At 36.4% G+C, this 14,959-nt stretch overlaps 1 protein-coding gene across 1 annotated transcript in view; it reads left to right on the forward strand.

Annotated features, from left to right (window-relative positions):
- The window catches only part of PNPLA8 (patatin-like phospholipase domain containing 8), a 32,374-nt gene that overhangs the window by 12,009 nt on the left and 5,406 nt on the right, over positions 1-14,959 (forward strand). Inside the window, exons 7-8 of the mRNA XM_009072227.1 lie at positions 1-29; positions 1,762-1,956. Of these exons, the coding sequence (XP_009070475.1) occupies positions 1-29; positions 1,762-1,956 (224 nt within the window). The remainder of the gene's footprint in view (positions 30-1,761; positions 1,957-14,959) is intronic.

Here is a 14,959-nt window from a genome sequence, read left to right on the forward strand (position 1 = left end):
AAACTGCAAGAAAGTCCAAATGTCCAAAGGTAAGTACGGTTTTCTAAGGTAAATCTTAATTGTGTATTTCACAAGTACTTTAAGAGTTCAGGGTAGATTCTATCCCTAGAAGAATATTGGGTAAACAGCACGAGTGTTGATATGCTCTTCAACCTTTCATATGAGATACCTCATGCTTTTAAAAGATAAAAATTCATTAGATTCTTAAACTTCTGCAGCAGTTTCTCATATATTTAATACTTTCAGTTGGATGTATTTCAGAGATGTTAAAAGGCTTGTGAGCATAGAAATGCTAGGTCAAAGTTTTGAAGTTGTGCAAAGTTTGGGTTTTTTCATGTAGGAATTCTAGTGTCTGGAGATCCTGTCATGTCAGCTGTGATCTGTGTTACTGAGTTGTGAGAGGACAGGGTTTCTTCTCACTTTATTTGGAGTACATGGCTTTCTCCAGGCACATTCTTAGGCTCCAAGATCTGTACTCTCCCTGTACTATAGAAAAGGCATCAAGTCATTGGAGGGTGTTAGATACAGCAGCAGAAAGGGAGTGAAAGATGAGAAAGCATGGGTATTTTATTTTTGGTGAAGGATAGGGTGTGAAGAAAGAAGAGAAATATAATAGGACATATTTCAGAACAATCTGTAATTAACAGGTGTTTTGGTGTCATAGCACTGTATTCAATGCTTTACTGTTAAATGGAAGATATTCACATTTTTCTAAACTTAGAAACATGTGCCTGACCGACTGCGTTCCCAGTCCGTGTCTAAAACAAGGACATGAAAAGGCTGGTGTGGTATGTTGCTTTCTGAGAGAGAAGCTATCCTATGTTGACTTGAAAGTTATCTTTGAACCAGGGTCTTTGGCTTCCTTCCATGTTCTTCAGTAATAAAACGTGAATATAAATAGAGTTGAAACTAGCTGTTCCAGTAATGGCTTTGTAGTGCTGGCAGTGGTGGTGGCACTCTTTTCAAGGCACAGCAAAATCAAAATAAGACATGCCATTGTGTGCTTCACTGCTGTTAAATTCATGGCAAGATGGATTTTTCCAGAAGGTGCCACGTACTTTGCAACTTACACTGCATCATGAAATGTACATGGATATTGTCAAAAATAAAACCAAGCATCTGTTTAATAAGTTTTCTATTAAATTTTCCAGAGGTTTTTTCTTAATGTTTCTAGTAGTACTTAAAACTGAACCTTCTTTTGACAGAAAAAGTAAACTTCCATCAAATAATGCAGCATGAATCAGGCATGTGTTTTGCTTTTGCATTGTCCTGTAGAAGTTACACTTTTGTTTTCTCCTCTAGAAGTATGAACTTTCTGTGAATGAAATTATTTAACCTAAGTAGCTTATTAATGAAAATGAGTACAGTATCACAGCATTAGCTGCTGGTGCTGTTGGGTAACACTACATGAAGAGATCCTACTCTGTTAAAGAGTAAACAAAATAAAATTGCACACTCACTTGGCTGCTAAAGAGTTGTGCTGACAGTACCAGCCAGGCTGGCTGCATCACCAGTAGAAAGGTCTTGCAACTTTTAGTGGTGCTGCAGAGTTGGGAGTTGAGGTTTTTTGTTTGGTATTTTGCACTTTCAGTTTGTAAAATTTGATAAACACTATATAAATGTAAATAAATAATGAACCTAGTAAGATTACAGAGATGCATTTAATGTATAAATTGAATTTCATATTGTATGAAGTTGTCATTCTCATGTTATTGTTATCATCATCATAAGTAACGAATTTTGTTCCTCCTCACTCACTAGGTAGCTGCAGTAAGCACCATTGTTAACAGAGGAACACCACTGAAAGCATTTGTGTTCAGAAACTACAACCACTTTCCTGGTGTCAAGTCCCATTACATTGGGGGCTGTCAGTACAAGCTGTGGCAGGCCATTAGAGCATCATCTGCTGCACCAGGGTACTTCCAGGAGTATGTTCTGGGCAACGATCTTCATCAGGTAGGTTGAAATCTTCTCCTTTAGTAAATATTTTCCAATTTTACATCTTAGAAAAAAGTGACCTGAATCTTGGAACCAAAAGTAAGAAAATAAGTTGGTAGCACAAAGGAAATCTAGGGACAAATAGGGGTAAGAAAGGATATTTTTATTTTTAGCTTCCATGGCCCTTGTTGAACTAACAAAGGTATATGCCTAAAAATCTTAATCTTCTCAATACAAACTTGAGCTCTTCTGCTGTTCCTTTCTTCTCTGCCTGGAAGGAAACCTTATATGAGTTGTAAATTGTCCCTGACTTCCTGCTTACAACTGGTATTTCATTGAGCATTATTTCACTGTAAACAGATGGTGTGACCAATCTAACAGTGTTGTAAAGCGTGAAAAAAAGGTTATACACTTCACTGTTCTTTATATTACCGCATAATTTCAATTTACAGTCTACTTTTTAATTCTTTCCATTGATAGCTTATTCAGCCCTACCCTGGTTCTGAGCTAGTAAAAAGAGTAAGAGATATGCCACAGCTGTAAGATTAAACTCAGAGGACAACTGCAAAAGAAATTCCCTTGAGGATAAAGCAGTGTCTCCTATCAACAGTGTATGCTATTTTATTGTATTATAGCTTCTGTTGGTGACCCTGATAAGTAAAGAGCAAGGCAAACTGATTTCTTTAGTAGTTTTTTTAAGTGTTTTTGTCCTCCAGTGCCCCTTTATTGTTCTGCAGTTCTCCAAGTTTTGAAAGAATCCTTCTTGCAGTACATACTGATTTAAAACTATTAGTATTTATTTCTATAAACGTCTGATGCAGATCTGTGGCAGAAAAGACTACACAGGGTGGTTGAACCAGAGAGCCTCAACAAAGAGAACATAGGATTGTATAACTTAAGTTCAGTGAAAGGTTCTGTTACATTTTTGTCATATTAATTTGTATGATGGCATTAGCCTTAAATGCTAGAAAGCAATGATAGCATGTTTTGAGTTATAAGATGTACCTGGATCACTTACAGAATTTCTGATGATGTCCGTTGAAATTGTGTGTAATACCATTAGCATTGTAACATGCCTGGGTAATACTGAAGTGTAAGGGCTAACAGATAAATGAGTATAAGATGAAATAGAGATGAATTAATTAAATTAAGAGAGACGTTCTAGCTGTTTGTACCATGTGTCTGTTATTATCTGAAAAAAACCCAGTATACTTCCATATTCTGATTCAACATGTATAAGGTGATGGAATAATGTAGCTATATAAAAGCTGTACAGAAGCTGAGGGGTGAAGGGGAAGGGCTCCCATGGAGGGGCAGGGTAGTGCTACTACATCAACCAGGTTGAGATTTCTTCCATTTCCATTGTTTCCCCTTTTTGTTTAGGGCTGTTTTTCCCCCCTCCCTCCCTTACCTGCCTCTCCTCTGCAGCCTCCCTAGTATGGTACATCTTGTTATCCTCCAAACATTTTAATCTGTCTGAAATACACAAATCAGTTCTGGGTTTTTTTTTTTTTTAAGCTAAAAATGGAGTAACACCTCAGATTCCAAGCCAAATCACTGCCTGAAATTCTGAAATGTGTTCATCTTCCATGTGGTGAAGCAAAACTAGGATGGGAGCTGCTTTAGCCTTTGGAGCTGTTCCAAGCTGCTCCTTAACTGCTTGAATGGGTCAGTGTTAAGCTATGTGAAGCAGTTTTCTTTCTCTTCTCACCTTTCCACCCCCTCTTTCCTTGAATTGAGAGTACATCAAAATCTGTATGTGCTTTTGTATAAAGAATAAACAACATGATTTTTAACTTCTACACTGTGCTTACACAATTCTATGTCTTAACATTGTTTCTGAATTGCCAGCAGTGTATGAAGTGCAGTAAGACTGGTATTCATTTAATCTATGTTCCCTTTTAAGTCCAGTTTACCAGGCCAGAGGATGTATAGTTAGTGTTAATAGAGACCAGATCTAGTATTTTCAGACACACAGGGCTGGAGTCTACTATTTTTTCCTCACTCCAGAGTCTTTGGACAAAGCCCTTCCATATGATGCTACAAACACTGTTTTTACAAATTCACCATTCTTCTATATCTGGACGTACTTTAATTACTAGAAAGCAAAGGCTTAGGATGTGATTGATCTTTGTAAGACATAAATATGTTTTCAGTACTAAAACCATTTATTGTTGTAGAGCTAGATGCTAAATTTTCTGGCTCAAACTTTCATATCATTTGAAAACCTCTCTTTTACCCAGGCAGGAATATTTAAACACTCTATTTTCATAATTCCTTGGTTTGTGTGGGATGTTCCTGGATGTCCAGCTAGCATGTTACTACATGGCAAATGCTACATACCTGTTTTTATGCGGGTTTCCATCTCAGATTGTAAACCCCTCACTGCACATTCAAGCAACCTTGAATTACCTTGTGTTAACCCTGGGTAAGAGCCTCCATTCATGTCACAGACTATTACCCATATGTCCCTGGGTGGAAAGGTACCTCAGTGGAAAATGCTAAGTAATCAGGAGTTTTTTCTCTCTTAAAGTATCGAACATGAATTGAATACATATGATATGCACAGAGTTTTTAAATAAATGGAATCCTAAATACAGTCACACTCCTGCTTAAAATAACCTTCTGATTAAAGTATGTTAATATTAGTAACTCTTTCAAGTTTTAGTTCATATCATAAATATGGGGATAGTAGATTATGAAGCATTATTATTCTGAAAGTGCCCTGCAATTGTCATTTTAAGTTCCATAGCCAGATCATGTATGTTTCTAACTTTTGTAGTGTTTATGGACATTCTTCCTCTTTATTGTCTTAGCACTTTAAGCCTGTGCAATTAACAGGCTGGGCTGATTTTTGAACTACAGGAATAAATGAAGCATAGCATTGTTAGCCATTCTCAATAGTAGCATGATTTTTGTAAAGTGCTTCAGCACAGTATGCATTAAGTGTAAATAATAACTTATGCCAAAGGCTTCAGAATTGTAGCACTGTGTGAGAAAGATGGTCTTTTGAGGATTTTTTTAATGGATTGTAGACTTCCATTAATGAGCATAATCTGTTTTATGAACATTAACTATGCTATGTTCCTATTAATCTATATATATTATGCCTCTGCACTGATGTTATTTCTAAACAAGTCAAAGAACAGAGGTAGCCAAAATGTGAAAATTTTATTTTAAAATGTATGTGAAAATTCAGGATAGGAAATATAATGTGATTTGCTTCCTGGCTTTGAAGTTTGGGACTTTAAAGGATTTTATATAGAGACAAGGTTTTGTATTAGCTTATCAGTCAGTTGTACATTTAAATCTGAATAAGCACTCTGTCAGTTCATCTGGCTTAGACTCTTCAAATGTGTAAAAATACTCGTATTTATAAAGGAAATGTAGTGGATTTGTTTTCTGGGCATCCTGCATATTCTTGTCTTATGTTATCTAGGTTTTGTTGGAATTGGAGTCCTTTCACAAACTGTATGAAGTAGATGAATGAGAATTATATGTAGGGCTGAGATGAATTAATGTTTTTATGTATGACTGTAGATGTCTGTACTGGAATCACGCCTGAGCTGAACTGCATAGCTGTTGGCCTTAACATCCACTTTTCCACAATCTATATACTTGTATATGCTTGTGTATCTGTGTACAGATGTTGACTTGAAAGTGCCAAGGAAACATTCCGGTCTGACTTTCTTTGGAAACATTCCGGTCTGACTTCCTCTACTGGTCACTATAAGTGTTTGAGGGGATTGTCAAGTGTGTTAATTTTTTAATGAGGAAATATGTCACTTTTACCATTGTTCTGATGTCGTTTAGAAACAGATTTCTAGGTACCTGAACACTGACTGGTGCTGCAGGTGAGCTGATGCTTGATTTGTTAAATCTCCACAAAAAGGCAGTAGTTCAAACCCAAATAGCAATATTTACATTCAGGTCAGTCATGCCATGCTATCTGTTTCCGCTCTGTCAAGTAAGAAAAAACAGTGCAGCTGTTGGTAGATGAGGGGAGGAGGATTAATATTCTTTGTGGTTCAAAAGAGGAACACATTAACATTCAAAGGGATGTAATCCCTGTAACATGCTTCTCCAGGAACCATGCAAGTCAAGAGAGACCAAGTCATGATGTTACAATATAGAAGCTGCGTTGCCACATGTCAGCTCTTTTATTTTAAAATGTATTTAGGAAGCACTGAGGGCTCTTAACCTCTCCTCAGTCCTGCTACCACCAGTGATTTTTTTTCTACTTCCCACATGGGGTGTTACATCTATTCTTTTTCTTTTGCTTTTTATTTTCCCCTGTAGTGTGAAAAACATTTGAGGTACTCAATAATGTAACTTCAGTAGACAGTAAAGTACACTGAGGAAATTATCAATTAATTAAAAGAACAATTTAAGATTTAACAACATCATTATCCACACTTCATTTACTAGGTTTTACAGTAAAATCTGCTCCATAGGATTAATTGCAAGGGCAGCAGCAGCTGTGTGTGTGTGGTGGTGGTGGTGGTAAATTCAACAAAGCCACATTTTTCTCAAATAAAATATACCCAATTTAATGCAAATGCTTGATCACCTTTTTCTTGACAACTTCCCATGATTTCAGCGTGGTATTACAGTTCCATGTATTAAAATGCTGGTGTTAATTTATAATAGGGTTCAAATAATTGCGTTTCCTCTGAGCAAGATCATAGAGTAAAGCAGATACACTGGCAGCTATAATAATACAGGTGTAACAGGATGTGTGGTGGGAATATAACCTAGAAATAAAAAATACATATCGTACAATAGTGTGACATAACTAAAATTTCAAGTCACACCTTCACTGAATAAAGATAATACATGATTTCTTCAAATTTTGGAAAATTTTTCCTTTCTTTTATTAGGCAGCAAATCTGTAAAGCCATTTCATCTTTGTAGCTTGTTACAGGAGAGGCCTTCAAAAGTGATTTGTGTCGTGGATCATCCCCTAATTGGTTTTACACGGTAGCTTTTAAAATTAGATTCAAGGGTGCTTCCCAGGCTCGAAGAAGACATAGAATATAGGTCACATTGAAGTTCTTTTCATTCTTAGGATATGCCACGGTGATCAGTATGCACCAGAGCTTATGCAGACTGTGCTTTAATAGGTGTATCTTGTTCTCACAATGATAGAAACAAATATTTCTTTGTTTCTCTGTCTACTTGTTGCTATACACCTTTTCCTACAGCCTTCAAGGCAGTGTTGCCTACTGTTTCAAGGAAGAGGAAATTTACTGGTATGTGTTAGCTACATGGATATCTGCATTTCTTTCTTGTTGATTTTATAGGTTTGGTTAGCAGCTCTGATGATGGATGTGAATGATGCAGTCCACCAGCCTTTGTGAAATTGTTGTGGTTACTGTTCCAGTAGTATTTTGCAGAGCAGGCTGCTTGCAAGATTCCTTGCAGGGGCCTGCTAAGTGAAGTGTTATTGGGAGATCTGTTTAGTGAATTGGGGAGTGTATTTTGTTCAGGCATTTAGCATGGAAGCATTATCATTGTAATCTCAGCTGATTCAGAGTGGTGTTTTGCTTGTTTCCAGAGTGCTTATTTAAAAGAAAAACAGAACCTCCCTCTCAAATGAGCTGTATTACAATGAACTATTATTTTGCTCAGACTTCTGAGTCCATGTATCTTTAGTGACACTGTTGACCAGCTAATATTTGTTATAAAACAAATCTTGTAAAATCAAAGGAAGCTATGTATAGTGACAAAGTATGAACTGAGTCAATTCCATAATCTCTGCAGACAATCTGGGTGGCTGCATTTGAGTTCTGACATTACTGACCAGGATTTCTTAGACAAATACACAACCTGAGGAAAAAAAACCTGTAAGCTATCAAGAACTGCAAAATTGTTCTTTTTGGTCTAACCCTGACTTAAATGGGGCCATATTTCCATATGAAATAGCCTCGTGGTATTCATTGCAAATAAAAGCCCAAGAATGTAGTGGGACTATTGTTACACTTCTACCTCCTCCCTTAAGGAAAGCTTCTCTGTGTGCATAGTGTTCTGGTGCTTAACACGAAAAATCATTTCATGCTTTCTCAGCCAGCATTAAGCCTCTAATTTGCCTTCTCTACTGTAGTTTGGGAAACTGCCTCCTTCTTGCCATGGATACAGGTGATAGGAATAATTTTCACTGTGCAAACAAATGTGCATAAAGTCAATTATTTCCCTACCCAGTGCATTCCCATTCGTCAAACAGAGCAGTGTCTAAGCCCCATTTCCTGTACTGAGCTTCTCTTCCAGTATGTGGATTCATCTGCAGTGTTAACGTTGCAAATCTGAAATCAGCTGGCAGAGTCTTCAAAGATTCCTAATATTGAAATGTTTCTTGTACTTGGAGTCTATTTACACTGTTAGTTTTAGTAGCAGATATATTTTAGATTTCTTTTGTTACAGAATTATTTCAGCTGTCATTTCCTTAGGGGAAAAAAATAAAAATAAGGGAGTATAGACCAAAACAGTTTCCCTCAGGTCAAATTTAGTCTTCTGTCATGGTCCCCAGCTGCATCAGAGGCTGTAGTGGATGAACACATAAAGCTGGCTTTGCTGTTTCCACTCTAGTAGAAGGTTATTTCAAGAAGGTATTTCTTCATATTTCTTCATTTTTCTCATGGCCAGAAAATTTCTCATTTTCACTCTAAAGTCTATTCTTAGCTAATGGATACAAATTCTCCTTATGCCAATACTGTTCTCTAGTTTAATTAACTTTTCTTCTTGTAGTATTTACCCTTTTGATATTTATATAGAAAACACTCATATCCTTTTTTATTTTGTTAGTCCAAATATGCCAGTCTATCTCAGTTTTGCAAAATAGACTCTGTGTTCTCTTGGTCATCCTAACAGTCCTTCACTGCACCTGCTGCAGTTTGAGTAATCTTTCTTGAAACTGGACTGTTCAGTGTAGTTTTTTGTATGGGCCAAAACACTTTGTGCAAAGTGGAATAATATACCAGATTCAAAATTAGCATTTCTAAATTAGTAGCAAAATTCAGCAGAGTTAATTTGGTTGGGCTGGAACACATTATTCCATATGTTGTCTTCACTGTGTCATGTATTTCCTTTTTCAAAGGAAGGTATGGCTTAGAATTACAGTTGCCTTTCCAACAGCAACTTCATGTATTGGTGGTTTAAATAATTCTGTGATAGTTCTCTCTGAGAGCTTTCTCATGGCTGTTCTGATGCCGGTTCAGTTCTGAAGAGCATAACTTTGTGTTTGTTAGGGTCTCCTTAGAGTTATTCTGTATTTGCAGTAAGGCCTTTGTATTTGCAGAGCCTCTAACTTTATAGCTGCAGATGTCATTAGCAGTTACATACTTTTGAGAAAATAATAGTAAAGACAATAAGCTCCAAAACAGTTGTTGAACATCTCTGATAGAAAACAGTCCCAGTCAGACTGTTCAAGTATAGGCTGCTGTCCCATCTGATTAGCCAGTTCTTTCCCCACTGTAGTATCTTCCATTGTTTCCAGTCATCTGGTGTGAAAGGTACTCCATAAATCCAGATTTTCTTCATCTAAATATTGTAATTTCAGTTTCTAGCTGCCTTTGCTAAAGCCATCTTGTATTTTGTCATCTAGACATGTACTTCTTAATTTAGGGGACCTGTGAAAGTGCAGACCTTTTCCCTCAGTTCTTTCTCCCCCTTCCTGTGGCCCCCACCATGTGTACAAAATACTAGGCAGTTCCTACCCAAATCCTGAAACCTCCACAGCAATGATCTCCAATAACTAGTTCACTTTATCTCATACTTTTTGTCTATTTTGAGATCAAATCCTTCGGCTACAAACCTGCTTTGTTTCAGTTGCAGTGAAATGAAATCTAATGTTTGAGTCAACATATAAAGAATAAAATTGTGTGAAGAAATTTAAGTAGCTTGCGTATTTTATATAGGTTTTTTTATGGGAAGTCCAATTTCAGTTTGAAATTGCAATATGAAAGATAAAAAGTAATTTGTAGAGTCTGCAATACATTTAGTTTTGGAAGTTGTAGAATTAGCTTACAACATTTATTGTGCAGTTTTAAACAGATGAATGACCAACAGGTTTCGAGTAGCATTTATCAGTGATATATGCAATAATGAGTCACGTGGATTACCTATGAATCACTACTAGTCTTCCTGTATTTTTCTCAATGCATTTTGAACTTCCTGACATTTTACTATTACTTAATAAACTGGCAGCCAAAAGTACAGACGAGTTAGTTAGAAAAATTCTTATCAATAAGTAACAGCAATAACATTAATCAGGTTGTTGATGTATAAATGTATTGAGTCTAAATATTTCCATTATTAGTTGGGAGAATAAAATTTAGTGTATTTTGAAATTTTGGAAGTCTAATATGGTCAACTTTAACAAAGATTAGGATATCTCTGCATCTGGGATTTCTTGCTCACTTGTGGAGGTTTTATATTAATGTGATTCTTCTGTGTAAGTATTAGAGCTTTCTCCTTAGTCTGGCACACTCTGTCATAGCAAATAGAGTATTTATGTGCTTCCTAAGGTAAATGTTGTCGGAAAGGACAAATATTCTAGACTTGAGTGCCATCTGAATCCAGAAGGATTTTATTCAGACCTGTGGGTTGGGGTTTTCTTTGTTTTGGTTTTAGGGGGGTTTAACTGTACTATTGAACCTTGCTTGTTCTTCACAAACACTGTAAGGAGAACACGAGTTGGGGCTGTGTCTGGGGTCAGTGTAGATTCAATGATGGGACAGGTTTTTTCTTGGGTTGCACACTGTGATCCTCGCTGTAATATTGCAGGCAATTCATCATTTGAGAACCACAGTTAAAGTCCAGTCTGTTTGGGTGATACGTGCTGTTATTCAGCGCAGAATCCATTTAATTAGATGTGTCATGCATAGCTTATGCTTTGAATGAAATATCTGACAATATATTTTATTGGCAAATAATTCTTTTTTTTATGATGTCTGCTAATATTTAGCAAACTTACCAGTACCCTGTAAGAGTAAATTTTCTGTATCTGGCATAAACCCATGAATTCAGTGATGTCTTCAGAGCAGCTGGTCATTTCCTGTGAATTAATGACTCACTGGGATGACTTAATAATTTAAGCTAATCATTTAGCTGTCTCCCTTAGCTAACCATTCATTCTAAAGAAACGTCAAGAGCAAATATGTCTAATGTAGGGTAAAATAATTTAAAATATTACATGTTTAGCATATAATAGCAGTAGTATTGATAGTTCTCAGAAGCACTGAGCATGACATTTGTGTGTATACCCAAGTGTATTATTGTGTTGCTAGTTTTTAGGGGAAAAAAATTACAAATACTGTGTGGGAAAACAGTTGTACTGTAAAATGAAGTTTTCCAGTAAACTTTCAAACTTGATTAGTTTGGGGTTTTTATTTTATGTCATGGTCTCAGTCTAAAGTCTCTCTATGTAGCTGATGCAGCAGAAGTACTAAGGTAGCTAATGCATCTTCAGATTTGTTTTATAATTGTCAAAGACTGCAGTAATGGAAATTGTAATATTAGTTTCATTCAATATTATTTTCTTATTCTGTACAAACATTTCATAAAGAATTTTTTCCATTACCAGTTCAAGGCAAATCCCTTTTTCAGTGCACACTTAAGCAGTTGCTTGTCACAGTTTTAAAGCATTTAGTTTTCTAGTGTCTAAAGAGAAATGATAATTTTGAGATACTATTTCAAAGTAATGAGCACAAGATGTTTATTTCAGGAATCTAAAGGAGCAGCTCTCCCTCTCCTTAAATGAGGGAATTGCTTCTTTCTGTAATTGTCAGAAATTTGGTGTATAGGAGGATTGCATGAATATCTGTCACCAATTAGGGCCTCTGTTGGGAACCAGCATGATGCAGAATATATTATAAACTGTATGTAGTTGACCTATACCCTTCCTATTAGCATGATTATGAAGCAAGTGTGCATCTTTCCAAATAAATTGGATGAAATCTTTGTGTAAAGAGAGAACTGTAAGTGCTGATGTGCTTTATAGAAAATTATTTATTGAAAACAATTTCTCACTCATCTCATACAGCAAAGTGGATCAGGCACACCATTAAAATGAAGCTAAACCAAATTGTTCTAGAGCACTGTATGTTTTAGACATAGATTTGTTAGAAATAGTGGCACCACCATCCGTTGCTTGTCAGCAGGATAAAGAAGCAGTTCTACTTCTGTCCTGTTTCGTGTTTATAAAACATTGTATGTTTTGTCAAATAGTTTGTGCAGGAAAATACAGATTTCCTGTCTTCTTGGGAGCTCCTCTTCGGCAGTTTCATCTTCAGCAGTGCTGTCACCCGACTGACTGATTTACTCCCAAGAGGAGAGCCATAATTAATGTATATTTCAGACATTCTCGTGTATATTTAACAGAACAGCATCATCATGTAACCTTTGTATTCAGGAGAGTATATTTGTGCTGAACGCTACAGGGACGAGTTTACTGCAGAGTTAAATCTGAATACATAAATTTCTTTTTTACAAAGCTTATATTAAAAACTATAATTTGTTAGCCCAGTGCTGCTTGACTGAGCAAGCCTGAGAGCCTTAGGGTGGATATACTGACATTTGCGTAATGGCCCTGGGTGCCCAGTGCAGTGAGAGGACTGGGTTGGGATGTGAATCTTGAAGTTATCTGTATTGATACATCTTAGAGGTAGTGAAAGAAGTCTCCTGTTCTGAGAACATTTGCTGCTGCTTATGTAAATGTATCGAGATGATTTTTACAGAACGAGTTGGCAAAGCGTACCCATTTTACTTATGGAAGCTAAAGTACATGTTTTTAGAGTAGTTATTGTAATTTTTCTAAGTAACCCCTTGTTATAATGCAACTTGTCAAACACCTCATTTGCAGCAACAAGCCTTATTCTTAATCTGCATATTTGTTATATTTGTTGACTTTAAACATAGAATTTAAAAAATACTTTCCAGAAGCCCATTCAGAATCTTAGCCTGTCTTGTCCTAGCCTGTGATAGCTTTGTACTAATTCTGTCTCTGCTTTTTCACAAAGACAATGAAAGCAAACAACAGAGCAAGTCTGTAAGACTGAACTAAAATGCAAAGCATGTCTGCATAGGCAGTGAGGTGAAGTGGTTACTATGGAGCCAACAAACTCAGCTTCCAAATATCAGACTTGGCTTTCGTACGTTATATATCCTTCATTCAGTGCTAGATTATGTTATTCACAAAGTTTAGCATCGTTTAAGTGAAACTGTGCAGCACACAGGATGTTACGCAGAGCAATTACAAGGCGCAGTTTGAGCCTGGCAGAACTAGGAAATGCAGTGAGAGCCTATGAATGTACAGAGCATTCTGAACTTGAGGAACTGCCCGTGCTAAAGTATGCTTCAAACTGATTTTTTGTTTTAATATCTGAATTTTAAATAACTGTTTCCAAACTATTGATTTAAATGTCACTGGTGACTTTATGCACGTTCACCGTAGTTATTTAAATGGAATAAGATTTTCAGAAAGTCCTGTGCTACCAGGCTACCAAGTGCTTCGGAGCACTTTTCTTTGTGTCTTCCCAATCTATTTTCCTTCTGATTGTAGAAGCTGCACCCATCTGTTTCATAATGTTTAACCAGGGCTTTTTTTGCTCCTAGAACTGGGCAAATAGGGTATCTCCACCAGAGAGATTTCATTGGAGCATATCACTACAAAAAGTGCATTTTTCCTACTGTAAATAATTTAAGATCTGTTAGTCAAATCACAAGGGAGCCTTCCCTGATTATTTTTAATTATCCAAACACTTAGAGAAAATATTAGCTACAGCTTTAAATTTCTTTTTCCATATCAACAAGCCCAAAAAATATCGTTACAGTTGCATAGGGAATTTTTGTGAATAATATGTATGAAAAAGGAATCAATTTCACCTGGGGATTAGCTGATAACATAGTAAATAAAGCATAGCAATTTAACGTTTACCACTTGGAAAGCCTTTGGCAAAAGACAAAAAATAATGTCCCAGTCCCTGAGTTCACTGCTTTACTATCAGTAACAAACTTGGGGTTTTATTATTATTATTAAGTGCCATTTTAAGATTAATATATTTGATTACTTCCATTATTTTTATTAGAAATTGTACAAAAGCCTTCTTCCCTCCTTGTTTGCCTGTGTGATGACATTGGGAGAGTTGTGCATCCCTTTCCAGTTCTTAGGTGCATTAGCAGCCCTCCTGTGGCACTTTGTGTTTGGTGTGCTGCCAGCAAATGAAGTTGACTCAAGTGTGAAGTGGGTTTGCAAAGTTCAGCATATGAAGAAGTGCCTGGTACTTGGCAGTGCACTGACCATGGCAGCAAAGAATGCAAAAGGGAAGGGGTGACTTATGTGTGTTTGGGAAGTGAGAGTTTGCCATTGGATTGAGAACAAGTTAATGAGAAGAGATGGTGAAAAGCAGAGAAGACCAGACAGTCTAAGAATGGGAGAACAGGAAGAATAAGGGATCTGCACTGGCTGTTTGCCCAAGAGAGTCCTGAATCAGAACTTGGGACTGCCCTACTCCTAACAATCATTCAGTCTTTTGGTAATACTGCGTTTCGGGTAACGTATTTTGGTAAAGGTCTTTTTAAAGTTGAGTGTTTACAATGAAAATGCTTTAATTAGTAGGTTATAAGAAATTTAGATTAGTTTTTATAGTACTGTATAGCTATAGAGTAACTTCAACAGAATCAGAAAAAAAAAATTAAGATACCAAATTTAGCAGTTCTCCAAAACAAATTGTCAGACTACATACATAGGAATTTGGAGCAAGGATCAGTGAAGTTTCTTGTGATCTCAGTATCTGATGTTAAAAACCAGATTGCTGATCACTTGGAATTCTGTTCCTGTGTCTCAAGGACAAGCATGAAGAAGGATATGTCATGATTTCTTAAAATTATTTTTCAAAAAATTTAGACCTGTCTTTCACATTTCTATATTGCTAGTTTAATATATTTTTGTGAAGGACTGTTCTTCCAGTGTTAGGAAGATAGAGGAATTACTCAGCATCAGGTTAGTTTCTATTTTTAATTTTCA

The sequence above is a fragment of the Acanthisitta chloris genome, unplaced genomic scaffold (genome assembly GCF_000695815.1).
Source record: "Acanthisitta chloris isolate BGI_N310 unplaced genomic scaffold, ASM69581v1 scaffold13643, whole genome shotgun sequence".
NCBI lineage: Eukaryota > Metazoa > Chordata > Aves > Passeriformes > Acanthisittidae > Acanthisitta > Acanthisitta chloris.